The 12,364-nt window shown below is 44.5% G+C and overlaps 1 protein-coding gene across 1 annotated transcript; it reads right to left on the bottom strand.

The window, feature by feature from the left end:
• Window positions 1-5,533: 5,533 nt before the first annotated feature.
• On the bottom strand, window positions 5,534-10,084 carry LOC146650591 (olfactory receptor 6N2-like). The gene is made up of 3 exons (XM_085383566.1): window positions 9,152-10,084; window positions 5,828-6,061; window positions 5,534-5,602 (listed from the first exon to the last, which is right to left on the bottom strand). The coding sequence occupies exons 1-3, from the start codon at window positions 10,073-10,075 to the stop codon at window positions 5,534-5,536; spliced, it is 1,227 nt and encodes a 408-aa protein (XP_085239692.1). The 5' UTR covers window positions 10,076-10,084.
• Between the last annotated feature and the right edge of the window lie 2,280 nt (window positions 10,085-12,364).

The raw sequence follows: 12,364 nt of genomic DNA, 5'->3' as shown, positions 1-12,364 counted from the left end.
TTTCCCGGCCCGTCGGAGCCGTCTCCAAGGAGGAAGCGACGTTTGCGCCGCCGGCGCGGCACTCCACGGCCAGATGGTTTTGCTGGGTACTACAGACGTTTTGTCCAGGGATATTCAGCCATTGTCAAGCCGTTGCATGATCTCACTGCTGGTTATTCACCTTCCCAGAGGAAACTGAGACGAACTGTAAAGCCAGAGAATTACCTCAACCCCAAAGAGCCATTTGGAAGACAATGGACGCAAATGTGTCAACAAGCTTTTGAGTCCATTATTGACAAACTTACTTCTGCCCCAGTTCTGGCATTTGCTGATCCCAGAAAACCATACACACTCCACACTGATGCCAGTGCCACAGGTCTTGGTGCGGTGCTGTATCAAGAGCAGGATGGAAAAAACAGAGTTGTAGCATATGCCAGCAGAGGTCTTTCCCGGAGTGAGTCAAAGTATCCCGCCCACAAATTGGAGTTTCTTGCTTTGAAATGGGCGGTGACTGAAAAATTCCATGACTATCTTTATGGTGCTCAGTTTACAGTTGTGACAGACAGCAACCCATTAACATACCTCTTATCATCAGCAAAACTTGACGCTACCGGTTACAGGTGGCTTTCAGCTTTGTCCACTTTCACCTTCAAATTAATCTACAGAGCAGGAAAGCAGAACTCGGATGCTGATGGTTTGTCTCGCCGACCTCATGGTGAACTGTCTGATGATCCTCTGTCACAGAAAGAACGTGAGCGAATCTGGAGATTTGCATGGCAACATCTCAATGAACCAGATTATGTCTCTATTGACCACCATACCGTCAAAGCAGTTTGTGACCGTCATCTGGTGTACAGTTCAAGCACTGATCCTGATCTTGCTCTGGTGTTATCCATGTCTGTCAATGTCAACAGTCTGCCTGACAGTTTCACGGACGACATCCAGTTCACCTCCATGGTACTCCCCCGAATCTCAACAGCTGACCTTGCAGCCAAACAACGCCTCAACCCTGTCATTCGGCATGTCATAGCTCAGGTTGAGCGAGGAGAGTCACCACCGCCATTCCTGAGGGAAGAACTTCCTGATTTACCTCTATTACTGCGAGAAGTAAATAAACTGGAGCTCTATAACACCCTTCTCGTCAGGAATAGACAAGTGGGAAGTGACTTCACATACCAGCTAGTGCTACCCGAGGAATATCGACCAGTTGTACTACACCACCTACATGATCAAATGGGTCACATGGGAATTGACAGAACACTAGACTTGGTCCGTTCCCGGTTTTATTGGCCGAGTGATGTGGTCAATAAAATAAGACACTGCGAAAGATGCGTGAGACGCAAATCTCCATCTGAACGAGCCGCACCTCTGGTCAATATCAGAACCTCTCAACCCATGGAACTGGTGTGTATGGATTTTCTCTCTGTGGAACCAGATCGTGGAGTCAAAGACATACTTGTCATAACTGAACATTTCACAAAATATGCCATTGCTGTGCCAACACCAAACCAGAAAGCCAGGACTGTTGCCAAATGTTTATGGGACAACTTTCTTGTGCATTATGGTATCCCAGAACGCTTGCACAGTGACCAAGGCCCTGACTTTGAATCCAGAATCATCCGAGAGCTTTGTGAAATGGCTGGGATCCACAAAATAAGAACCACTCCATACCATCCAAGAAGCAATCCTGTTGAACGGTTTAACCGAACATTACTGGATATGATAGGAACACTCACAGCTCAACAGAAATCTCATTGGAAAGATTTCGTAAAACCCCTGGTGCATGCATGCAATTGCACAAGAAATGATGTTACAGGTTTCTCACCATATGAGCTTATGTTTGGCCGCCAACCTCGCTTACCGGTGGACTTGGCCTTTGGACTACCCCTTTCCAAAGAAGGATCAACATCCCACACACAATATGCGGAAAAACTAAAGTCCCACCTAGAAGAAAGTTACAAGCTGGCCATCGAAAACTCAGAAAAGGTGATGAAACGTAACAAAAACAGATTTGATAAAAATGTCACTGCGTCACAGCTGAATGTTGGAGACAGAGTTCTTGTGAGGAAAGTGCGGCTAAGAGGCAAACACAAGCTTGCAGATAAATGGGAGTCATCTGTGTACATTGTAGTGAAGAAAGCCGGCACTCTTCCTGTGTATACAGTTCGACCCGAAGGCCAAGACAAGCCCCTGAGAACTTTACATCGAGACCTCCTACTGCCCTGTGGGTATTTACCACCTTCTGAAAAGGAAATGGTTACTAAGCAGAAGAGAAAAATGCCTGTCTTACCCCTGTCTCCTGTACGTGCTGATGCTAATGGCAATGACGAAGAGGAACTCATCTCATACCTACCTGTTCCTTTCTCTGCTGAACCTGTCACCTTCACAACAACCATTGACTTACCCAATACTCTGCAACCTGTTCCACTTATCAACCAGCCCGATGTCCCTGTAGTATTGGCTACAGAGGTAGAGAACGCTATTCTCTCAGAGGAACCTGTACCTGTTGAAGAGGAACAAGTTATTGCTAACGGAACTTTGGAAGCTGGCTTTGAGCCAGTTGATCTTGCAGAAACTTCTCATGATGAAGAAAGTCTGTCTTCTGATTCAGAAGCATCCAGAAATAACTTGTCACAACACTCACCTACTGAATCAGAGCCTCTGATTCCTGAGGCAGAACCACCCTTGAGGCATTCAACCCGCCCCAGGAATCCTCCTGATCGGCTGCAGTACATCAAGCCTGGTAAGCCTCTGTTAAAGAGCGTTCAGACCTTTCTGCATGGGTTAAGTTCTGTCTTCTCCTCGCTCTTCAAGACGATGAAGAAGAGGAGACGATGCCTTCACACCTCAGCAACCAGTCATTCGCTGCCAGCCTAGTCCATGTACGAGGACGTCCATGAGATTAGGGGGGGGGAGAGTGTAACCACGGTAACTTCTGACCCCACTTCTGCCAGTCCCTTTATTGTGGCGGGAATAAACCCTGTATAAGTTCCGGGTAAATCAGCTGCATGTTCCCTGCTCTTCTAGCTGCTGTTGTCCCTGTGGTTGGCGTACTTGTCAGATATCGACAAATTTTACACTACAGACCAGTTGACAGCGTGCAATAACCCGGCCGATTCATTCATCTTTACACTACCTCACAATCGACTCAACGGTGAGTTATTTGTTTGTTTTGCTTTGTCACAATTAATGAAAATGCAGAGCCGCGATCGCACATCCTAAAACGCCGGTAAGTTAATGCTAGGCTAGCGACAGTAAGTGCAATTACTAGTTTTATTTATTGAATATTGTTGCTTTTGTTTATTCCATTATGGCCGAATGTTGACTTAACGTATCTAGAGTTGAACGAGTGATTTGAATTTTGTAGTTTTGTCCGTTTTGGATGTTTTTTGTTACTTTTCTGATGAAATGCCAAAACGGCCTATGAGATTTTGCATTGAGTTAAATTCCACTGAGATTATTGAATCTGTTGCGCAACACCTGTGATTAAATGAGTTTTGTAAATATATTTGATTAACTTTGGATAATGTTTATTAGCTTTATTGCTGATATACTTTGATGGGACCCATGAGAATGTTTTTCTATAATAGTATTTTGAATGAAATTCATTATAAGAGATGATTGTTTATTGATTGTTGTATGAAACATGGCATTAATTACTTGTCTTTGTTATTTATGGATTTATGTATTTTGTCACGGCAGTAGAATGCTGTTTCATTTTCTTCTGTGATAATTTATGTTTTTGACCTTGTTTAGGTCAGGTTTTTTTTTTCTCCCGCGATCAGCCCTGATCAGCGCGGGATGGCGAGCCACCCGACCACCGCTACGTTGCAGTAGGAATCGTAAACCTATGGACTGAATTAAACTGTTGACACATGACCTATCACAGGTCCATGGAACTAAACTAAATCTCATACTGGATCACACCTCATCCCACCTCCTTTTGGAACCTAATAAGCTGTTTTGTATTGTCAACATTATTTTTGTTTGTGATATATATGCATTTTTTTTAGCTTTTTGTACATCTGTCTATACATTTCTCAAAAATATATATATTTTGAGCTCTACTTTGGTTTCCTGTGCTTTATTCACACACTCAGGCTCCATAGTCGAAACTAATTCTGATAGCTCATTGTCTATGAAGCTGCAGTCAGGTGCCCTGGTCCTTTAACCGCGTTACATGGGACATATAAGCAGCCGGCTGTGGTGAGTGAAAGGGACACTTTTTTTGCTGCGTCAGGTTCTGTGACTGTGTTTTCTGGAGCTATTTTTTGTGTGTCTTCTGAAGATAACAATGATTTTTCCGTCGCACCCATCGCCACTGTTCCAAAGACTGCCTTTGCTGAGCCCGCATTCAGGGTTAATGACTGTGTTCACGCTATTGTTTCTAAACCTGGAGTTACTGAGTTTAACACTACGAGTTTAGGGAATGACTATGTTAGGGGAGCCTTTTCGTCTGCATCGGTTCCTTACGGTAAAGCAATAAACTTCCCTGAAACAGTTTTTCCTGACCATATCCCCCCATCCACACCTTCACCACAATTCAATGTGGGGTCTGTAACACAGTTAGCAGTACAGTTATTAGTTCAGTCAGCAGCCCAGCTGCCCTCAGTTCAGTATGCAGCCCAGCTGCCCTCAGTTCAGTCAGCAGCCCAGCTACCCTCAGTTCAGTCAGCAGCCCAGCTGCCCTCAGTTCAGTCAGCCACTCCATCACCTGTTACACCTCCGCTACCATCATCTTCGCTACCTGTAGTTCAGTTGCCACTAGTTCAGCAGCCCACCCACTCGTTCATCCAGTCACCATCCTCACCATCTCATTACGAGCAGGGAACACACTTCATCATTACATCTGCTGGTTCTTTTACAGTTTCTTTTACAGAGACAGTTACTCCCTCTAGGGTCTCACCAGAGGCTGGGTGTCAGTCACCAGCCAACTCTGGACCCCTAGAGGTCAAGACGCCAGTGCCAGCAGCTCCACCGGACAACTCACCTAAATAGTCTCGGCTCTCAGCACCCCTGAGAATTCAAGTGAGTTCACCCATCCGCCTCCGTCCTCTGCTGAGTATGTTGGGGAACACTTTCAGCTCTTCAAGGACTGCAACCCACTGTTGCTGCCTGAGTCTAACCACTGTGCTGCTCAGTCCCAGCCAGTGTCCGCACTGCCAGAGGTTTCCGTACCTGCTGCTTCAGTGTCTGTCTCCACTGGAGGGCCTGAGAAGCCCTTCCAGCCTCAAGTGTCGTCTGCTGGAGGGCCCGAGGAGCCCGTCCAGCCTCATGCCACGTCTGCTGGGGGGCCCGAGAAGCCCGTCCAGCTTCATGCCTTGTCTGCTGGGGGGCCAGAGGAGCCCGTCCAGCCTCAAGTGTCGTCTGCTGGAGGGCCCGAGGAGTCTGTCTAGCCTCATGCCACGTCTGCTGGAGGACCCGAGAAGCCCGTCCAGCCTCATGCCTTGTCTGCTGGGGGTCCTGGAGGACCCAGCAAGCACATCCTCGCGTCAGCTGGAGGGTCCGGGGAAGTTTGTTCAGCCGTCACCTGCTGAATCATCCCCTGCGACTTCTACACCGTCACCGGCAGCATCCACATCTCCGCCTGCAGCATCACCGTCAACTGCAGCATCACCGTCAACTGCAACATTACCGTCAAGTGCAGCATCACCGTCTGCAGCATCACCATCGTCAGATTCCGCAGCCATCCCGCTGCCGTCAGGTTCCGCAGCCGTCCCGCTGCCGTCAGGTCCAGCCTCTGTGTCTTCATCCAGCCTCGCCTTTCCTGGTCCAGCTTCAGCCTCGCCTTCGCCTGGTCCAGCTTCAGCCTCACCTTTGCCTGGTCCAGCTACAGCCTCGCCTTTGCCTGATCCAGCTTCAGCGTCTGGTCCTGCCTCGTCTGGTCCTGCGGATGCCACACCGTCATCAGTTCCAGCTCGTCCTGTTCCGCTTCACCTCTGCCGGCCGCTTTCCCGGTCTCTAGCTGAGCGTCATGGCCGTCGAGGCCAGCCTCCTGAGACAGTTCGTTGCCGCCGCTGGCATCGCAGCTGACCTCCGGACCTGCTCTGTTTCCACCACTGCCTTCCGCGTGGCCGGCTTCCTGATTTGTTTTGTCTGCGCCGCCCCCATTGCCGTGTGCACGGTCGGCCCCAAGAACTGTTTGCCCGTCGCCGACGTTGCTGTCCGCACGGCCGGCCCCCTGAACTGTTTTGGCTCTTGTGCTGTCCCTCCCTCTCTGTCTTTCACTCAATAGACACGCACACCACCACCATCAACTTTGCTAAATTGCTAATGAAAAACGTTGATCAGGCAGCTGTGATTGAGTAGCAATGTCCATCCAACTATATTCACGGTTGTTGTGGTCATGATGATATTGTGAGGCCACACTGAAAAGGCTCGGATGAGCTTGCCAAAGTTCTACAAGTTGTGCCTCCATCACTTGTGTCCAGATCACACGCTGCACTGCTGTGCTGCCCCATCTTTTCACTTTCATTACTGTGTTTGCACGTGCGCAGTGTGAGAGGCTGCGTTGACACCCTCACAACGGCCAACAGGATTTCAAACAGGTTTGATTTTCTTACGACCAAACGACTGATGATCGGGAGCTGGTCGTGAGGTGTTAATCGCTTCTCGTTACCCCACGTATACTATACGATGCACAACACATGATGAAGGCGAAACTCGGGCCGATCACCAAAATGGTTGCACGACTGAAAAATCGTCTCAAAATGAGCCAAAAATCGCACAGTGTATGCCCAGCTTTAGGGAGATTAGCCTTGATGTAGCCAACAGCCCTCTGTCATTTCTGGTAAGCCAACAAGTCCGACGTTATTCCTGCGACCCCTGTGCTCCAGATCTGTGAGCTTTGTAGCGAGTTGGTCAAGTTGTTTCTTTAGATTGATAGTCAATCGTCTGTCCTCTCGTGCAGCTGCTTGCACTGAATCCACTCGGTCTTGAGTACACTTAGCCACTGTAGCCACTCTCTCGAGTTTGCCGCTAACATCATTTACCACTTCATTGGTCTTTTGAAGCTCTGTGCATAAGTCGTGTAAAGCAGGGACTGAGACAGAGTCCATAGCTTCTCTGACTGCCGAGGCAACTATTGCATTGAGGGACTTTTGTTGTTATTGAAGTGCTAGCTTTAAGCCATTAGCAATAACCTTGTTGAGGTCATCCTTAGTAACGGAGGATTCTTTAAACTTCTTTAAGGGAGAATGAACAATCTCCTTTTTCCATGAGTCTCTGGTTAATGAAGTGTCCATAGTAGGATAGGCCTCAAAATAACTAACTTGTATGACAGGATGCGTGAAAAACTGTGACTATGTGAGCAGAGCTAGAAACTATGCTGGCGAAGGGTCACGTCACAAACTTAATTTCTTAATTGCTGAAAATGCATGACAATTTCTGTCCAGTCATACTTGTCCAATAATTTGAACATCACAATCAAAAAACAGGACATGCTCAGATGAAAATGGTTTTGCAGATTTGCAGTCATCAAGTGAAATTTTTTTAAGGTATGGGTAAAAAATTCCTAGCAGTAACATGCTTGTTGACAATAGATTTTAACCATAAGAAATTTTTTAAAAAGCACTTCGTCATGGTAAAAGTGCTGTATGAATATGTTATATATTCACAATATGTTATTTTGTGAATAAGACTTCTTGTGGAAAGTGCTTTGACTGCATAGAAGGGTGCTATAAAAGTACTAGTCCATTTATGCTTTGTTAAGGTTTTTAACTATATTACATTTATAAATAATGAGTTATGGAAAGTTCAAAAGAATTTTCATTTAAAAAAACCTATTTTTTTTAAGTATTGTAAACTTCATGTAGTTGATGGAGGTGATTTTACAATTGGTCATGCTAATTTTAATTACCTTATTTAGCTGCATAAATATATATAACTGAGAAAACAGTTATATGGCTGGTGTGGTTACACGAGGTCTGCGGTTGTGAGGCCGGTTGGATGTGCTGCCATATTCTCTGAAACGCCTGTGGAGACGGCTTATGGTTGAGAAATGAACATTCAATGCACGGGCGACAGATCTGGTTGACATTCCTGCTGTCAGCATGCCAATTGCACGCTCCCTCATTGCTTGTGGCATCTGTGGCATTTTGCTGTGAGACAAAACTGCACATTCCAGGGTGGCCTTTTGTTGTGGGCAGTCTGAGGTACACCTGTGCACTACTCATGATGTCAGATCAGCATCCTGATGTGGCACACCTGTGAGGTGGGATGGATTATCTCAATATAGCAGATGTGCCCACTACCACACATTTGGACTGATTTGTGACAACTGTTTGGGAGGGATGGTTATATTGTGTATCTGGAATGAATTTTAGGTCTCTACGTCCATCCCATGGGGAATGGGAGCAGTAACAAAGGTGTTGCGTTTATATTTTTGTTGAGTGTATATAATATATATATGGTCGCCCTTAAATATATATAACTGAGAAAACAGTAAAAAATATTTAAGGGCGACCGTGGCTCAGGGGGTTGGGAAGCGCAACTGTAAGGATAGGTTGCCGGTTCGATCCCTGGGCTCTCTGTCCTGGTCGTTGTGTCCTTGGGCAAGACACTTTACCCTACTGGTGTTGGCCAGAGGGGCCGGTGGCGCGATATGGCAGCCTCGCTTCTGTCAGTCTGCCCCAGGGCAGCTGTGGCTACAACTGTAGCTGCCTCCACCAGTGTGTGAATGTGAGAGTGAATGAATAGTGGAATTGTAATACGCTTTGGGTGCCTTGAAAAGCACTATATAAATCCAATCCATTATTATTATTATTAAAACAGAAGACACTGTGATGAATATTCATATGCTTGTCAGCATCAAAGAGAGACTTCTACTAATTGATTCATTCTACTAAATTATTTTTATGTGAATATACAATAGTAAATACTAATCTATGACAATAAAGAAGGGAAAATGTGAAATGCAGGCATATGAGATGTTTAGAATTTAAACATTACCAGAAACAGTTTAAGAAATTGTTCGTCTTGTTTTTTATGACCATTTTGTTGTCATTAATAGAAGAACAGAAATGAACATTTACATAAATGTCATGACATTTCTATAAATTTGATCTCTTTTCCTCTGTCTAGTATGTAAAATCAGAGAAAAGGTACTCCATTATCTAGTTTGCATTACAATTTAAAATTATATGCCATACATTTGATAATAGGGCAGTAATACCAGTGTTATTAAACTTGACAACAATATTTTGATATGTTTGAAAATTTCATTCATTTTGAGTCCATATATGATTGGATTTAAAAGAGGATGGAATAAAATTGACTGAAACGTCAATGTCAAACGAAGAGTTTTTGATAGATCAGAATCCAGTCGAACTATAATTATATCAAGGAAAATAAAACAGGAAAAGTTGATTAACACCAGCAGGTGGGGTAAACATGTCTTTACAGCTTTTTTCCTCACTTCTCTACAACAATGATATGATATTCTAATAATCCTGATGTATGTAAAAAGTATGAAAAGCAAAGGTAGAAGGGCAATGTTTATCAACGTGACCATACCATATATAGATATTGCGACCGAGGGCACACACTGAAGCTTGTAAAGTGAATTGTTACAAAAAATTCCTGTCAGGGTAAAGCTACAGAGTTTGACATTCGAATACAACACACCCAGCACTGAGGTTTCAAAAGCAGGTATAAGCCAAGCTAAAATCAGACATACATAAATAGTTATTCTATTCATAATAACTGGATATTGCAGGGGTTTACATATAGACACATACCTGTCATATGCCATTGCTGCCAACAGTAAAAACTCTGACCCACCTGAGGTGTAATATAAAAATCCTTGGAAAAGACAGAGTGGATATGATATCATCTGTTTTTCAGACAAAACATCAGATAAGAGCTTTGGATAGATAATCATGCTGTAAAGAACAGAGTTGATTAACAAAGCTGCAATAAAAATGTACATTGGCTCGTGAAGGTTTTTGTGAGTCCAAATAAGGTACACTATAGTGGAATTAAAGCAGAGTATCAGAATATATAACGTGGATATAACTACAAAATAAAGATACCTGTATTTGTGCAATTCTGCAAACCCACCAAAAGTTACCAATGTTAGATTTAATTCAACATCCATTGACAAAAACAAAAACGTTACTGAGTATGGAACTATATTACATAAATGGTATTCAAGAATAACAAATGAAAATGCAACTGTTACTGTATTGGAATAATATATTTTCAGCACTACACTAAGAAGGTAAGTGACTGACTATATGGCTTTGTTTTATTAGAAATCTTCCATCCTCTATGGGACTCATTAGGTTCTCCACTAACATGTAAACAACTTCAGGAAATCTGACCTATAAACATCTGATCTGATGTTTATATCACTGTGCAATTCATTGAATTTGCCCATGCATTGTTTTTAAATCATTGAACTAGTATAGGCTTACTATATACGCAAAAAGTTCGAGTGTATGAAAAAAGGCTAAAGAAACCTCTTGAAAAGGAAACATTTTCTTTTTCTGTTTTCCATATGTGAATGGACATATCTCTCTGGGTTTCCGGACAGAGATCTCGGATGTTGTATTGGTATCAGATCATTTCCCCGAGTGCCCCGATTAACATAGAAACCACTGTTGCCGTGACCCTCTACATTTTATCAAGTTATATGACTATATAACACTTTAGTTAATATAAAGCATAGAATTTAGGCACTTCAGGTAACTTCATTCTAACACTTGGGTTTCTGCTGCCTGAGGTATTCACTAAGCACACAGTCTGTCGGGGCATTTCCCTGATGTATTCGTGAATGTATGTTGTCTCATCCTGGACTATGATAATGCATGGTCAGGAGCCTTCTTGTCTTGATGTCACTGGCTTTTGCCAGCCTTTTATGCCAGCAGGATACCTGATCACAGGCAGGGTGTAGGTGTTTATAGCCCAGATCTTGTTCTTATCATTCATATGACTTCTCAGGATGTGCCTGAACCTCTGCAGGTACTTAGTGGTTGCAGCTTTCCGAGTGACCTCTTTGTGGTTCCCATTTGTCTGCGTGATCCCCAGGTACTTGTGGCTGTCCTTGATGCTTGCAATGTTGGCTTTTGGTAGTTCGATCCCCTCAGTTCTGACTACCTTCCCTCCTGTTGTTATAATCCGACTACACTTATCCAATCTGAGTACTGACATGGACTAGAAATAGAGTGCATATTTCTCTTACGGTGTGTTCACACCGAACGCAATAGACGCGACCAGAGCATCAGGTTTACATGTAAAGTCAATGGAGGAACGCCATGAAGCGTGACTGGGGGTCCCGCGAAAATTCAGAAGCAGATTTGCATCGTGAAAACGCATGAGTCGCGCGAGTAGCGTGACTGACACGTTTGAAGCACGAATAAAAATACATGCGGCAGTTTGTGTGCTGCATTTTGTGCATTTGCGCGTATCCAGCTTCAAGCCGTGCCACGACAACCAATTAGGAGCCTGGTGACATGATGCTCTGACCGTAGTTCAAAGGGGCAGGTCCAGCCAAAGCCATTTATTCTTCATTCAATATGGAGGAAAGGCTCATCAACGCCGTAGCAAACCACCCGGAGCTGTACGACACCAGCTGTTTTCTCTACCGAGACAGGAATAAAAAAGGCCTAGCTTGGAGGAAGATGTGTGAAGAGATCGGGCAACCTGGTAAGTTCATTCATTTCTCTTTTGAAATTTTTAACTGACCCGTGGAAGCCGCACAAAAGCTAGCAAGCCGCCTACTGTCCTGCTATTTTCCTACTGATGTACAAATACCTTTCTGCTAACGAGATTATGTACTTATTCAGAGGACATCTGCAGGAGAAAGTGGAAGAGCCTCAGGGACACATACTCCAAGTAGAAGAGGATGGAGAAGAAGAAGAGGAGCGGGTCTGCAGCAGGATCGGGATGAGATGGAAGTTCTTTGTGGTCATGGGGTTTCTGGCAGCAGGGGAGTCCCAGTCAGAAGGTATGTTTACAATGAATTAATGTTGGCAGTTAATTTATGCATGTTGTCATATAGGAATATATGTTATTGTTAACATATATGGGCATCAGTTTCCTCATGTGCAAATGGTTACTGGACTTCCTGACCAACCACCCCCAACATGTCCAGCTGGATAACCACTGCTCATCTACAATCACAATGAACACCGGTGTACCACAAGGCTGTGTGATGAGCCTTTTCCTCTACTCCCTCTTCACCCATGACTGGAGACCTGCCGATGGTTCTAACACCATCATTAAGTTTGCAGATGACACCACGGTGATTGGCCTCATCAGTGACAACGATGAGGCCGCCTACAGGGAGGAGGTGGATCATCTGGCTGAATGATGCGACACAAGCAACCTGCTGTTTAACACTGAGAAGACCAAGGAGCTCATCGTGGACTACAGGAGGAATGCT

The sequence above is a fragment of the Rhamphochromis longiceps genome, linkage group LG16 (assembly GCF_057381845.1).
Source record: "Rhamphochromis longiceps isolate RC_006_pf linkage group LG16, R_longiceps_female_GT1.1, whole genome shotgun sequence".
In the NCBI taxonomy this organism is placed as follows: domain Eukaryota; kingdom Metazoa; phylum Chordata; class Actinopteri; order Cichliformes; family Cichlidae; genus Rhamphochromis; species Rhamphochromis longiceps.
Note: the sequence above shows the minus strand (reverse complement) of the source record. Positions and strands in the feature narration are given on the sequence as shown.

Coding starts and splice junctions, on each gene's coding strand:
- LOC146650591 (XM_085383566.1), bottom strand. CDS start 10,075: ATGGATGTTGAATTAAATCTAACATTGGTAACTTTTGGTGGGTTTGCA. Junction 6,062..9,151: donor TGTCAAGTTTAATAACACTG/GTATTACTGCCC, acceptor AAAACAAATCAG/GAAGCCGGCCACGCGGAAGG. Junction 5,603..5,827: donor AGACGCTGAAGCTGGATCAG/GCAAAGGCGAGG, acceptor GTAATGTTGCAG/TTGACGGTGATGCTGCAGTT.